Below are 15,436 nucleotides of genomic sequence, written 5' to 3' on the forward strand. Positions count from 1 at the left end.
GAAATTTAACTAGTATGTTAAGGGTGTGTTACTGGAGCTTTGGTGAATTTTTCATGATTTTTGGAGAAGGATAGCTATTTACTCTATTTTCCTTCTAATTAAACATGCTTCGCAAGGAAGGTGTTTTTCTTTCTGATTTGCCCAACAACTTAAATTTTTCCTGCAAACTACACAGCAAAAAAAACTCAACCCAACTGATTTCACATTTTTCTGAGCTCTGGATCAAAACTTAAGTAAAAAGGAAGATTTAATCTTATATTCCTAAATTAAAGTTAAAACAGTGACTTAAAGTGCTAGACCAGAGCCCTAACCATTTTTTTGAGCTTTTACACATAGAAACAAGCATCACAGAGTTGGTTTTACATTTTTCCCACTTTTCTTCTATTTATTAGGATTTAAAAGGCCTAGACCATGATTAAAAGCATAGGATATTATTTACAACAGTAACATGGGCAAACTTATTTTTCTTAGGAACTAGACAGAGCAAGGATTCCAACAAAAGTGGTTTGGCATTTTTATGATTTTTCTACTATTTACTCAGCATTTACAAAGTTTAACTATTTTTTTGCCTATATTTAAAAAAAAGGTCGTGGTAAACTTGCAAGCTACCCCCTGAGTCTACGGGTTAACTACGCAGGGGTCCCTGAGTTTTGCGTCCAGGCCTCTGGAAAGAATGGGGAAGACGCAATGTCATTCACGGGGGCGCGCGCGGCGGCGGCGAGGAAATCCCCGGCGGTTCGCCGGTGGGGATGGGGCAACAAGTGGCCGGAGGAGCGCAGGGGCTCACCTGAGCTCAGTTTGGCGGGGTTGGGGTGACGGAGATGGCCGGCGGGGATCGGAACGTGGCGGCGGCGACAGAGCTCGGCTAGCGGCGGTGCAGGCGACGTTCCGGCACACCGGCAGCGTCGGGGAGGCCACGGGCTGCTCGGAGACGTGCGCGGAGGGGTGGCGAAGCAGGCGGAGAAGTCGTCGGAGTGCGGGGTGGCTCGGAGGTGTGAGCTCCACGGGAGCCTAGCGGCGGCGCAGAGGAGAAAGCAGAGGCACGGTTGTGGGCGGTGGCAAAGGGTGGCGTTGACGGCGAGTGTGACCCTTTTATAGGGCAGCGGTGGAACAGAGGGTCGAGGCGGGGCTCCGGTGGCGGGAGGATAAGGCCGGGGAGCGGCGGGTGCGCGAGCGAGGCAGCCATTGGCCAGCGGCGCCATTGGGCTGGGGAGGCAGAGCTCCGGGCGCTCTCCTGCCATGATTGGCCTCGGGCGGAGCGTGTCTGAGTGCCTCCGGTCTGTCAGGCGGGCGAAGCGGAGGGCCACCGCGGGGGTTGGGCGAGCGTGGCGGCTTCTCTGGCGGACGGGCGAAGCGCAGGTTGGGTGGAGCAGAAGCGCGTCAGGGGGAAGGCACGCGCGCGGCCGGCGGTTGGCCAGCCCGGCGTTCGCCCCGTCCTGTCGCAGGCGCAGGTTGGGCGCCGTGGCCCTCGCCCTATCGCTGTCTCGCCGGGGATAGGGCGCCGACGAGCTTCCGGTGGCCGGTGGCCACGCGGCGCACGGCGCGCGTGCGAACATGCCCCGGCGCGCGGGCGTCGAGGCTCCTTTGGGCAGTAAGCCCGACCAGATTTGGGGGCTCCTTTCTCGAGATTTTGCAACTAAAGTTTCAAAACTCCTTTAAACAAACTTGCTCAACTCTGGACGTAGTTCAAACTTGGTTTAAGGTGCTTGTTTAGATTGTGAAAGGATTTGAAGATATCTCGTGCCAAAGTTTGCTAAAAATCTGGAAATCTAGACTTAGCCAAATCGGCCGGAGAGGTGGAATTTCAAAGGTTTAGCTATCTTTGACTCAATTTTTGGGGAGCTTATGAGTTGAATTAGACCAAAGTGTTATTAAAAGAGTTTCTCTCCAAACTTAGGACTTCAACTTTTATTTAGGGTTTTTCTTGAGTTTAGTTCAAAAATTTGGAGGAACGCCCTTGCCAAGAGGTGCACTGTGAGCAGTTTTTCCAGACTTAGTGTGGTAGCGCCGAGCGGCTGAGTTGACCGTTTTACCCAACTTTGACCAAGATTTTGAACAGGTTCAGATTCGATTTGGACCTGGGTCAGTGTAACAAAGTTGGAAAAAACTAGAAGAACTACAACTCTTATTAAGGGTCCGACTTGAGTTTAGATACAAATTCGTGAGATAACAGCTTGCAAAGTTGGAGAAAAACTTGAATTCCAGGACTTGGGGGTTTTATAGAGTTCTTTAGTACTTCGGTTTTGATTCCTGTTTTTGACTTCCTCCCACTCCGAATTAGTCAAAGTGCCTTTAACAAAAGTTGTTTAAAATTAAAAGTTTTACAACTCTTATTTGAGGAAAAATTTAAGTTTGCATATAAAATCTCAAGTTTTATTTTAAACTCCAGAAAGAGCTTCTTAGGGTTAAAATGGTCATTTCACCTCTTTACTTAGTGATTAACCACTGGTTTATATTTAAGAGCACTTAATTTTGGTAGAGTTGTTACAAGTTTTGATCGGGCTCTTCATTGCCATCAGCGGAGATGTTGAGGTACGTGTCCGCCTGGTTACTCTCTTCTTCGGTGTACGTTACGTTATGATCTCTACCAGCAATAATGTTCTCCAGCATGAACCTTGCATTCTCGTCATCCGCCATCTCAACTACTCCAAACACACATGAAATCATAATTACATGTACGTTAAGTTATATAAATAAAATCATAGAAACGTACACATAAAACCGTACACGAAATTAAACTTACATGAAAACTTCTTAATTACATGAAAACTTACATGAAAAAATACAAAAAAAGCTTGAATGAAACTTAATTACATGAAATTTCTTTAATGTATTACAAGTTAATGTACATACATGAACTCATAGAAGAACAACGTGAAACCATACTAATTTGTACTAATTTCTACTGAATTCTATCAAATAATTTATTTATAGAGATTTCTACTAATTTATTGGAATTTTTCTAAAATTTGTACTAATTAGTACAATTTCTATGAATTTCTACCAAATTTTATAACTAGAAAATTTTATAACTACCAAATTCTAACTTCCTATACAATTTTACCAATCCAAAATTTTCTATTAATTTTATAACTAGAAACTAATAAATGTAAAAGGCTTGCATCACTGCTAAATTTATTCTAACTTCCTATACAATTTTACCAATCCAAAATTTTCTATTAATTTATAACTAGAAAAAAGTAAATAAAAAAGGCTTGCATCATTGCCTTGCCTGCATCACTACCAAATTTATTCTAACTTCCTATATAATTTTACTAATCCATAATTTTCTATCAATTATATAACTAGCAAAAAGTAAAAAAAAAAGGCTTGCATCACTGCCTTGCATCATCACTGCCAAATGAATTAACTAGCTACAACGGCGGGTACCAGGGTTTTATGTGCGCGGGCGCGGCGTGGGGTCGACAAGGTGCGAGGGTGGCCGCGGCGGCAATGCGCGCGAGGCGGATCGGGGCTCAAGGCACGGACGGAGGACAGCACGTGGACGGAGGAGGGAGGATGGGGCGTCGGACGACGAATCGAGGAGGAAGGACGAGGAGCCGGACGGAGGAGGGAGGACCGGGTGCGCGGACGGAGGAGGGAGGACGGGGCACCGGATGGAGGAGGCAGGACGGGGCGCCGGACGGACGAGGCAGCTGAATGGGGCGCCGGACGGAGGAGACGGCTCGCGGACGACGACGAACGGTAGCGCGGATGAAGGCAGAGGACGATGGCACGGACGGAGAGGAGGCGGCGACGGGGATGAAGACAACCGACGGCGATGGGGACGGAGGCGGCAGTGTGACACCCGCAGAGCCGGTGACGGAGACGATGCGGAGGCTAGAGAGGAGTAAAAATTTCGCTAAGTTACCGGGTGCGGGGGGAGTCGAAATGCCAGTTACTTTTATCCCCCTACCATTTCTCTCGGTTTGTAAGAAGAACCGAGAGAAATGAACTTTTAATCTCGTTTCTTCTTACAAATCGAGATAAACGGCCTGCCCTTTTATCTCGGTTTGTAAGAAACCAAGATAAAAGGCATTCCCTTTAATCCCGATTTTGACGCACCCGGGATAAAAGTGCAACCCTTTATCTCGGTTCGTAAGTAGAACCGGGATAAAAGGTCACATCCAGGCGGGAATTGAAATTTACCCTTTTGTCCCAGTTCTAATTATGAACCGAGATAAAGAGCCTTACCAACCGGGATAAAATACCCCTCTCCCAGTTCTCATCTCCCTCTTCTTTTTTGGAAATAATTTTTTTTTATGTTTTCGCTGGATTTCATGCAACAAAAAATAAAACTTTACATATTTCGAACATGCAAAAATATATTGAATTAGCAATTATATTTACAATAAGTTTGAATGACTCATTAATTCTACACTAGTTATATTACCTTCTTAAATAATTATTTTACTGCATCACTACCATCAAGAAATTATCAATTAAATAATTTATACGCATCAAAATAACTAATTTAAGCACACATGAAATTGTATCAAGTAGTACATGAAAATAATCATAAATGTAAAGCAAATTTAACGCATTACAATGTAACATTAAAAAACTTCTTCTTCACGAATGTTCCTTGGTCATGATCGCGGCGCAAGTACGGAGCCTCTTTTTTGGATAGCAGGATGCTAGGGTCAACTTCAACAGCGAATGGAGGCATGCCTGCAAACTGATCATAATCATCTGATTGGTCTGTTTTGTCCTCGACTCTCACAATTTTTCTTTTACTTGGAAGGACTATGTGGAGCTTTGGCTCCCATGGATCTTCTAGATTTCTCTTGGGTTTGCTAGACATGTCCTTCACATAGAAAACTTGATGCACATCATTGGCGAGTACAAATGGTTCATCACTGTATCCAATCTTGCTATGGTCCACTATTGTCATTCCATACTGATCTTTGGTTACGCCATTTAGCTTCACCCATTGGCAACAAAATAGAGGGATGCATAGCGGTCCATATTCGATTTCCCATATCTCCTCTATGAAACCATAATAAGAGTCCATGCTACTATTTATGCCTATGGCATCTATGCGGACACCACTATTCTGGTTCGTGCTTTTCTAGTCTTGGGCTCTCGTGTAAAATGTATAACCATTTATCTCGTAGCCTTGGAATTTTACAATTGTGGTAGAAGGTCCTCTGGCTAACCAAGCAAGCTGTGGGTGAATCTCAGAGTTACCCATAAGTTGTTTGCACAACCAGGAGGGAAAAGTTTGCACGTGGCTTCTTGTAAGCCAGGCATCGGATCTCGCTGGGTTTTCAGAAACTAACATCTACTTGTGCTACTCGATATACGGAGGCACAAAGGTTGACTGTTGTAGAACAGTGTAGTGTGCCTTGTTGAACAAATCAGCATCATTGCTCAAACATACTTTCCTTCCAAGGGTGCCCATTCCCCGCAGCCTCCCCTCGTGGCGTGAAGTTGGAACCCCAATCGGGTCAGTTGAGTCAATAAAATCAACACAAAACTCAATCATCTCCTCTGTTCCATATCCCTTGGCGATGCTTCCTTCTGGACGAGCACGATTAAGAACATAGTTTTTTAGGACTGACATGAACCTCTCGAAAGGCCACATATTATGCAGGTATACTAGTCCGAGAATATTAATCTCTTTTACTAGGTGAACCAGAAGGTGAGTCATAATATTGAAGAAAGATGGTGGAAATACCAACTCAAAGCTGACAAGACATTACACCACATCGTTCTGTAGCTTTGTTAGCTTCGATGGATCGATTGCCTTCTGTGAAATTGTATTGAGAAACGCGCATAGCTTTACGAGCGGCAATCGAACATTCACTGGTAGAACACCCCTCAGTACAACCAGAAGCAACTGGGTCATCAACATGTGGCAATCATAGGCCTTGAGATTTGTGAACTTCTTTTCTTTCATATTTATTGTTCTCTTTATATTCATGGAGTACCCATGTGGGACCTTTAGACTATTCAAGCATTCAAACATGCTATCCTTCTCTTCTTTGCTGAGAGTGTAACTAGCAGGACGTAAGTAGTGCTGTCCGTTATCTCTCTTTTCCGGATGTAGATCATCCCGTTGCCCCATTTCTTTAAGGTCACATCGTGCTTCCAGTGTATCTTTTGAGGGCCCATAAACACCCATGAAGCGTAGCACGTTCGCACAAAGGTTTTTTGTCAGGTGCATCACATCTATTGCGTTGCGGACATCTAGGGTTTCCCAATATTGCACGTCCATCATCGTCGTTCGGAACAGGTTGGCTACCAAGACCTTTTCCAAATACTACCCTTACATCCTTTATCATCTCAAAGACATGTTTTCCATTACGATGTAAAGGTTTTTTACGAGTTTCTGGCGCCCCTTTGAAATGCATCCCGCTTTCTCGCAGCTGGTGGTGAGCATGGAGAAATCGACGATGACCCATATAGACTACCTTCTTACAATGCTTCAAATACATGCTATCTGTATCGTCTAAGCAGTGGGTGCAGGCTCGATATCCCTTGTTTGTCTGTCCTGAAAGGTTACTTAGTGCAGGCCAATCATTGATGGTTATGAACAACAGTGCTCGCAGGTTAAACATCTCTTGTTTATCCTCATCCCACACACGTACACATTCTTCCTTCCAGAGCTGTAAAAGTTCATCAACCAACGGTCTTAGGTATACATCAATATCGTTGCCGGGTTGCTTTAGGCCTTGGATAAGCGCCGGCATCATAATGAACTTCTGTTTCATGCACATCCAAGGAGGAAGCTTAAACATCCATAAGGTCACAGGCCAAGTACTATGACCACTGCTCAACTCACCGAATGGATTGAATCCATCAGTACTTAAACCAAACCTTATGTTCCTTGTATCACCTTCAAACTCCGGGAATGCTCTATCAATTGATCTCCACTGAGCCCCATCAACGGGGTGTCTCAGCATCTTATCTTCCTTATGTTCTTCTTTGTGCCATCGCATCAACTTAGCATTCTCCTTGTTCCTGAACAAGCGCTTCAAGCGTGGTATTATAGAGAAATACCACATCACTTTCGCGAGAACTCTCTTCCTAGGAGGGTGCCCCTCAACATCACCAGGATCATCTTGCCTAATCTTATACCGTAGCGCTTCGCACACGGGACACGCATCCAGATCCTCGTATTCAGCACCGCGATAGAGGATACAATCATTACGGCATGCGTGTATCTTCTGAATCTCCAATCCTAGAGGGCAAACAATCTGTTTAGCTTCATATTTTGTGAATGGCAATTCATTATTCTTGGAAAGAATCTTCTTGACAATTTCCAACATCCCCTGAAATACCTTATCAGACACACCATTTTTAGCCTTCCATTGCATAAATTCTAGTGTGGTACCCAGCTTGTTATGGCCTTCCAAGCAATCTAGGTATAGCAATTTCCTGTGATCATCTATCATACACTGCAACTTTGATGCTTCCTTCTGAGTTTCGCAATCTCTATGTGCATCCCTAAGCACCTGACTGAGGTCATCAGTATGGCCATCTTCTGCAAACTCATCTTCATCAGCCTCCCCCATTGTAGTATCTGCAAAAGATTGGCCTATAACGTAGTCCGGAATATTGTCATCATCCTCCTCCTCTTCACCGTCTTCCATTATAACCCCTCTTTCACCGTGACGGGTCCAAACCAAATAGTTAGGCGTGAAACCATATCTAAACAAGTGGCTATGAATAGTTCTACAGGAAGCCTTTGAATAGCACTTCTGGTTACTGCATTGGGCGCATGGACAAGATATGAACCCGTTCTCTAGCTTGTTCGCTTTAGCCACTTCAAAAAAATTATTCATGCCAGCAATAAACACGTTGCTCTGCCTGTCCGCATTATACATCCATTGCCGGTCCATCTGCATGGTATTACGCAAGCCATCAATAAAATGGATTACAATAAAACTATCCATCACATTGCTACAATTTTAGATAGAAAAACACAAATTAAAATTTCAGAAGCAAATAACATCATACAATACAACAAACTCAAATATTGCTGAAAGTTTACATAGAAATACACAAATTATTTAGTTCATATTTAATTTACAAATAACTACTATTAAAAAATTCAATATTTTCCACATAATGTACTTATTCTAAAAACGGCTAATTGCATACCTCTATCTGAAAAGTACTAAAGTATCAAATTACACCTACAATTTATATGGCTAATTTATAAGTATTAAAAACATATTTACTCTAATTTTTCCCTAATACATAAAATTGAAATAATCTCAATTCTACCTCATATTTACTGTCCATTCTCCCTCACATTCAAACTATCCATCACATTGTAGCTCAAAAACATGTATAAATACAAATCCTCTACATGCTTAACAACAAACAAACTAATTTTTCTCCCTCTCTAAAGTATAAAACAAAGCTTAACAATAATATTTGAACGGAGCATGAAGTAGCTAACCTTCACAACACTTTGGATGGGTGAAATCCCCACAGCAGCACCTCCCCTAGGCTTGCTTCGGCGCCATGGAGAGGATGAGCTTCTCTATCTTTGTGGAGTGGAGTGGCTCGGGCTGGAGGAGTGGAGGAGGAAGAAAGGGTACTTGTAGATAAGATTTTATCCCGGTTGGTAAATCCAACTGGGACAAAAGCTTCAACCTTTTGTCCCGGTTGAAATTACCAACCAGGAGTAAAACGTTTATCCTGGTTGGTAACTCCAACCGGGATAAAAAGTTGGATCTTTTGTCCCGGTTTGTGGCTCCAACCGGGGGTAAAGGGTAGCGCCGTCGGTGCCCGAAAACTAGCCGTTTTAACCGAGACTAAAGGGTGGCCTGTAGTCCCGGTTGCAAAAAAAGAACCGAGAGTAAAGGTGCGCCGCATTCCAGCCTACCGTGGCGCACCCCCTTTTCTCCCGGGTCAAAATTAAACCGAAACTAAAGGAGGTGGCGCCGTCGGTGCCCGGAAACTAGCTGTTTTAACCGAGACTAAAGGGTGGCCTGTAATCCCGGTTGCAAAAAAAAAAGAACCGAGAGTAAAGGTGCGCCCCATTCCAACCTACCGTGGCACATCCCCTTTTCTCCCGGGTCGAAATTAAATCGAGACTAAAGGAGGTGGGATCTAAAGTCAGTTCTCTAGTAGTGATCAGATGACGCGCGAGAGAGAGGAACTTGTACCAGCCTACCAGGGCGTTCTTCAATTGGGTTGGACTCTGAAAATATTTTTTGAAGACAAAAGTAAGAGAAGTGCCTTTCAGACATACGGAGTATTTTCAGAAGACTGGCTGGAAAAGGACGTCAGCTGCGCGGTGCATGAACCATGCATACAAGTGGATGTTACTGACATGATGCTAATGACTTCTTGTGTTAGCATTAGTTAATTCAGGGTCTGGAAAGTCTCCACAGGCTAAGAAAAGACGGATTTAAAGAAAACAGCACTCCGGCTAAGAAATTTCAAAGAAGCTATAAGACAGTTCAGGAGGTTGCGCGTCGTGGAAGCAACAAACTATGTGTGATTAGATCATGAGAGTCTGCTTTAATTTGTTCTCATCCACAAACCACAAATTATTAAGCCTTACTGAGAGATTCGTTTTGGAAAAAAAAAAGCCTCACTGAGAGACTGGTTTTACAAATGTATCCTTCTACCAATATATCAAGATATAAATGGAGCTATATGCTTGATGCCTTGAAGTTCGTCGTTGCTACCATCACTTTATTAGAAAATAATTATTCCGAAATGTTAAGGATACCGAGAATAATAGACAACGGAAAATCCAACAACTATTTTTAACTATTTCATGATGAATCTTGTAGCAGCAGCGTTATAAAAAATGCACCATAAGATAATTTCATGCTGAATCTTGTAGCAGCAGCGTTATAAAAAAAATTAAATTTTTAACTATTTATGGTTAAAGTTTCAAAAAAAAAGATTGGCTAGTTAGAATAAACACTGAACTTCTTGTATTTGTCTTGAGCAGTTTCGTGTCTCCTTTGCAATCAAAAGAAATTTATGTCAACCCGATTTCACATGTATATATCATGAATATGTGGTCCACCCAAATCTCTCTTAAATCATGAGGACAAGAAAAAAGAGAAATTACAATATATATAAAAAGGTAAGAAAAGAAAGAAAAAAAGATGCGTGTGACTAGAGGGTGGGGGAGTGGGATGGGACGGGAGTCGTGGAGCTCACGTCAGGGGGTGTTTGGTTCTTTAGAACCTCCTAAAATTCATGTCGCATCGAATGTTTAGATAATAATTAGGTGTATTAAATATAGATTAATTATAAAACCAATTGCAGAGATGGAGGCTAATTTGTGAGACGAATCTATTAAGCCTAATTACTCCATGATTCGACAATGTGATGCTACAGTAAACATGTGTAATGATAGATTAATTAGGCTTAATAGATTCATCTCGTGAATTAGTCTCCATCTGTGTAATTATAGTTTTATAATTAGTTCATATTTAGTTCTCCTGATTAGCTTTCGTATATTCGATGTGACATGAATTTTAATCCGGACAAAGATCTAAACACCCCTTAGGCATGTACCGGCCTGATGCAGGATTGCAAGCCATCATCAGCAATGATTATATTACTGAAGCACTAAAAGTTTCAGATAGGTAGGCACTGAATCATTTGCATCTTTTGTCAAGCAACATGGTCTAAACTTCATAGATTGTCTCTCCACCGCCATCGGATACCACCAATATTGTTTAGCTGTCATTTAGTAAATATTCGATCTTCCCCTCAAATTCCCTTCGCAGGAAATTCAATTAGTTACATGTATTTGAGTTCCTCTCTAGTCATTTTCGTGCACCCGAATTTTTTAAAAGAAATTGACAAAACATATCACAAGAAGCATGTGCACACATGCCCAAACAACAGTTCTCCCGGGCCTGGTGCGCGTCTAAATAAAGCCGGGAACTCATCAGCCATCCTTATCAAGCCATCCAACACCCACATCGCCACCTGCTACCTAGTAACCTGTGTTCTGGGATGTTACATAGTGGGTGCGTAATTATGGATATGCAGCTGCAAAATAATGTTGTTGCATGTATTTAGATAATCGATATGGCCAAATGCTATCATGCTGAGGCAGAATGGCGTGACAAGAAATATGTGCCAGGCACCGTTGAAGAACATCTAAGAGTTCCAGCATATAACGAGCCAGGGATTCATTTCAATGGGAGATGTGGCAACTACGGAGGCTATTGAGTGGGCTTTTACCTATCCGAAAATTATCCGAGCCGTTTACATTATTGCACGTCTTGCTAATGATATAATGTCACACAAAGTACTACTTAATTCTATATTTTTTAGAAGAAAATAAATAATAAACTTAGCAATAGAATTGTTCCTAACTTTTCACTTATTCTTTTTTGTGAAGCGAGAAGCCGCCTCCTATGGTATCTCTAGGGTTCAAGCTTGCGCGAAAGAGCATGGCATCACAGTAGAGCAGGCCACAGAAAAGCTTAGAGAACTGATTGAGGAAGCATGGATGGACATCACAGTAGTTGCTGCTCCGTATCCATTCGGTGATTGCCGCCTTATCTTCAACAAATGCATTCCACGATTTCCATTCGGTGATTACCTTATCTCCATTGCTTATGCCTGCTGCAATAGGCTCACCTTCCGGACCCTCTGCATTTGTTAATTTGGTTCCCAGCGATTCCTCCCATTGATACAGACAAAGCCGCTGTCACCATGCGTGCATGCCCATATGATGGCTTAGTGTTGTCTCCTAGTCTGGTTGATGGTTGGTGAAAGTTCAGCCATCTAGCAACAGAATTAGGCATGTACCGGCCTGATGCAGGATTGCAAGCCATCATCAACAACGGTTATATTACTGAAGCACTAAAAGTTTCAGATAGGTAGGCATCTTTTGTCAAGCAACATGGTCTAAACTTCATAGATTGTCTCTCCACCACCATCGGATACCACCAATATTGTTTAGCTGTCATCTAGTAAATATTCGATCTTCCCCTCAAATTCCCTTTGCAGGCAATTCAATTAGTTACATGTATTTGAGTTCCAATTATGTCCTCTCTAGTCATTTTCGTGCACGCGAATTTTTCAGAAGAAATTGACAAAACGTCTCACATGAAGCATGTGCACACATGCCCAAACAACAGTTCTCCCGGGCCTGGTGTGCGTCTATATAAAACTGGGAACTCATCAGTCATCTTTCTCAAGCCATCCAACGCCCACATCGCCACCTGCTACCTAGTAACCTAGCTGTGTGCTGTGATCAAACCCCAGCGATTTCTATGGCGACCACCGTCCTTGCAACCTCACAGTCGTCGCCGGAGCACAATCCCCGGCCATACACCCCGAGCCCCTGGGGCGACTTCTTCCTCACCCACCAGCTGTGCACGCCGGCAGAGCTCCTGTCCATGAAGGAGAAGGCGCAGGTTAAGGAGGAAGAGGTGAGGCGGATATTGCTGGCCACTGCCGCCTCGCCTGACCTGGTAAGTAAGCTGGACCTCGTCGACGTGCTGCAGCGGCTCGGGGTCGACTACCACTACAAGAAGGAGATTGACGAGTTGCTACGTGCCATTTACGATGACGAAGATGGTGGCTCTGATGACCTCTATGTCACCTCACTGAGGTTCTACTTGCTCAGGAAGCATGGCTACAATGTGTCCTCCGGTATGACAGATTGATGGCAAAATAGGACAACGTCCATTTATTTAGTATGCAATAATTTAGAGTTGGATTATTAGGATATGAATGACTGGTCAATTATATACGCAGACATTTTTCTGAAGTTCAGAGACGAGCAAGGAAACATTACCAGCGATGATGTGAACTGCTTGATGACGTTGTATGATGCTGCGCATATGAGAACACATGGGGAGGAGATACTCGACAGTATTATCACTTTCAACAAGACCCACCTCCAATCTGTGATGGAAACAGATTTGCAGCCGGAGCTCGCTGAGGACGTGAGGTTCACATTGGAGACAACTCGGTTCAGGCAGGTTAAGAGAGTGGAGGCGAGGCGCTACATCCCAGTATATGAGAAGAAGGCTACGAGAAACGAGGCCATACTTGAGTTTGCAAAGCTCGACTACAACATCTTGCAAGTTCTCTACTGTGAGGAGTTAAAGGAACTAACGATGTAAGTAGGCATGTACTTTTTTTTTTGCAAGCAGTAAGCATGTACATTCCTATGAGTTGGTCGTCAACTTTCAGATGGTGAACAAGTACTGGTGTGAAGTACATTTTGCTAAACATATTCATTGGTCATCAACTTTCAGATGGTGGATGGATTTCAAGTCTCGGACAGACCTGAGATTTGCGCGGGATAGATTGGTGGAGATGTATTTTTGGATGATGGGAGTTGTTTATGAACCTTACTATTCGTACTCACGGATAATGCTCACAAAGTTGGTCATGTCCGTGTCATTGCTCGATGATCTCTATGACAACTATAGCACTACAGAGGAGAGCCAGATCTTTACTACAGCTATGGAAAGGTACGCTTGACCTAGATAACATCATACAGAATTTATGCTTATGAAAAATAATTAACCTTTTCTTGAAATCAATGCTAGGTGGGATGAAAAGGCTGCGGAGAAATTCCCAGCATACTTGAGGGCTCTCTACAAAAATATAATAGGCACAACTGATGAGATCGTGGAAGAGTTAAAACTCCAGAATAATAAGCATGCTGAATTAGTAAGAAAACTGGTACGTTTGCTCAAATGATCACACCAAGAAACTACGAAATCAGGCACTTAAGTTAATTTAACATCACGTATATTTTCTGTTCAGGTAATTGACGTCGCCAAATGCTACCACGCTGAGCTGAAGTGGCGTGATGAAAACTATGTGCCAACTAACGTTGATGAGCACCTCCAAATTTCAGTGTGTAGTAGTGCTTGTATGCATGTTACAAACCTTGCATTTATTTCACTAGGAGACAGGGCTAGCAAAGAGGCAGTTGAGTGGGCTTTCACGTATCCCAAAATTATCAGAGGTGTTTGTATAGTCGCGCGTATTGGTAATGACATCATGTCACATGAGGTATATAGAAAATCAGTTCATATACAATACATTGACATTATAATATTGCTAATCACTCTTCATTTTTATTTTCTTGAAGAGGGAACAAGCTTCGGATCATGTGGCATCCACAGTGCAAACTTGCATAAAGCAATATGGGGTCACAGTACAGGAAGCAAACGAAAAGCTCAGAATAATTATCGAGAAAGCATGGATGGACATCGTTGAAGAATGCCTTGATCAGAAACAATCCATGGAACTTTTAGAGAAGGCAGTCAATCTTGGACGAACAATGGATTTTATGTACAAGCGGGAAGACGCATACACCCTCTCTTTTAGCCTCAAGGACATTATAGGTTCAATGTACGTGAACTTCGTGTGAGTTTGATGATCCAGCATCAAGTATATGGCTTTTTGGTATAATGCCAGGCTACGTTCAGAGGTCAACAATATTGTAAAATCAACCTGTGTGTGGTTGCAGCTCTTAGACTCTTCGTAGCGTGTTGCTGAGCCCATAGCTACTACATAAATGGGAAATAACATAACTCACGAAAAAAATACCTGTGATAACATGTAGGTGATCGAGGGGCACTGGCACGTTTCGCGACAATGTTAAACATCACGCAAGCTGCTGGCAACCAATTCATAGCGCACCCCTCGACCAGTCCATTCCAATTTTTGTTTCTTTCTAGCTAGCCCCAGTACCTTCCATTCCTATCTTCACTAGAGTGGAAGGTGGTCCGGACAGGGTAACCTGGCGCCTAGCGTATATAACGCAGGGGACTACTCTAACCTCTGACCCTGATACAGCGTGCTGTGAGCTAGCACAATATTTGTAATTTCAACGAACTTTTGTGTTATCCATGCACTGAAAATGCCCAAGAGTCTGACGCACTTAGAAAATGTATCATGCATGCAACTGTGAGTTAGCACAAGGTACTTAGGCCTTGTTTGTATCCGCTTATTTCCACTGAGTCCGTTTATTTCCCGCTTATCAGTGGAAATAAGCGATAAGCACAAGGTACTTAGGCACTGAAAATGCGACGGCGATGGAAGCCAAAGGAAGCAATTCCTTTATTGTGATTGAAGCATTTTCCACCAAACAGATCGGAGCATTTGTGTCCGCATATTTCATTGTGCAAAAACATACTATTTCCTATTTTCCCACCGCATCTCAACATGTGAGTACGTCATCAATTTTGGTCACCATAACCAACTTGTACAGCTCTAAATTGAAGAAAAAGAAATATGATTTGAGCTCCGATGTCATGATATTCTTTGATCCATCTCCACTGCCGCAGAATTAATGTGTTTAACTTCACCAAAACTTGCCTGATTTTTCCGGTAACTACTGAAATAGTCTAGCTCCAAATTTTGATAAAACTAGCCTAAAATTGTTAAATGTCATATACTTTTTAGTTGTCAACTAATTATATAGTTCAGTTGGTTATTTTAATTTTGGTAACAGCATGTTCAT

General features: G+C 42.8%; 1 protein-coding gene and 1 pseudogene across 2 annotated transcripts; one reads left to right on the forward strand and one right to left on the reverse strand.

Annotated features, from left to right (window-relative positions):
* Nucleotides 1–4,543: 4,543 nt before the first annotated feature.
* LOC140223162 (uncharacterized) lies at nucleotides 4,544–7,847 on the reverse strand (annotated as a pseudogene).
* A 4,274-nt stretch (nucleotides 7,848–12,121) lies between these two features.
* Nucleotides 12,122–14,469, forward strand: LOC117860270 ((E)-beta-caryophyllene synthase). Of its 2 annotated transcripts, none has more exons than XM_034743533.2 (6): nucleotides 12,122–12,600; nucleotides 12,706–13,072; nucleotides 13,212–13,430; nucleotides 13,509–13,644; nucleotides 13,729–13,980; nucleotides 14,060–14,469. In XM_034743533.2, exons 1-6 carry the CDS (start codon nucleotides 12,219–12,221, stop codon nucleotides 14,339–14,341), a joined length of 1,638 nt encoding a protein of 545 aa, XP_034599424.1. In that variant the 5' UTR covers nucleotides 12,122–12,218; the 3' UTR covers nucleotides 14,342–14,469. The 2 variants fall into 2 exon arrangements, with proteins under 2 accessions (XP_034599424.1, XP_034599425.1); XM_034743534.2 differs by having other exon boundaries at nucleotides 13,509–13,632.
* The last annotated feature ends 967 nt before the right edge of the window (nucleotides 14,470–15,436 follow it).

This window comes from Setaria viridis, chromosome 6 (genome assembly GCF_005286985.2).
Source record: "Setaria viridis chromosome 6, Setaria_viridis_v4.0, whole genome shotgun sequence".
Lineage (NCBI taxonomy): Eukaryota > Viridiplantae > Streptophyta > Magnoliopsida > Poales > Poaceae > Setaria > Setaria viridis.

Coding starts and splice junctions, on each gene's coding strand:
- LOC117860270 (XM_034743533.2), top strand. CDS start 12,219: ATGGCGACCACCGTCCTTGCAACCTCACAGTCGTCGCCGGAGCACAAT. Junction 13,073..13,211: donor GAGTTAAAGGAACTAACGAT/GTAAGTAGGCAT, acceptor ATCAACTTTCAG/ATGGTGGATGGATTTCAAGT. Junction 13,645..13,728: donor CTGAATTAGTAAGAAAACTG/GTACGTTTGCTC, acceptor TTTTCTGTTCAG/GTAATTGACGTCGCCAAATG.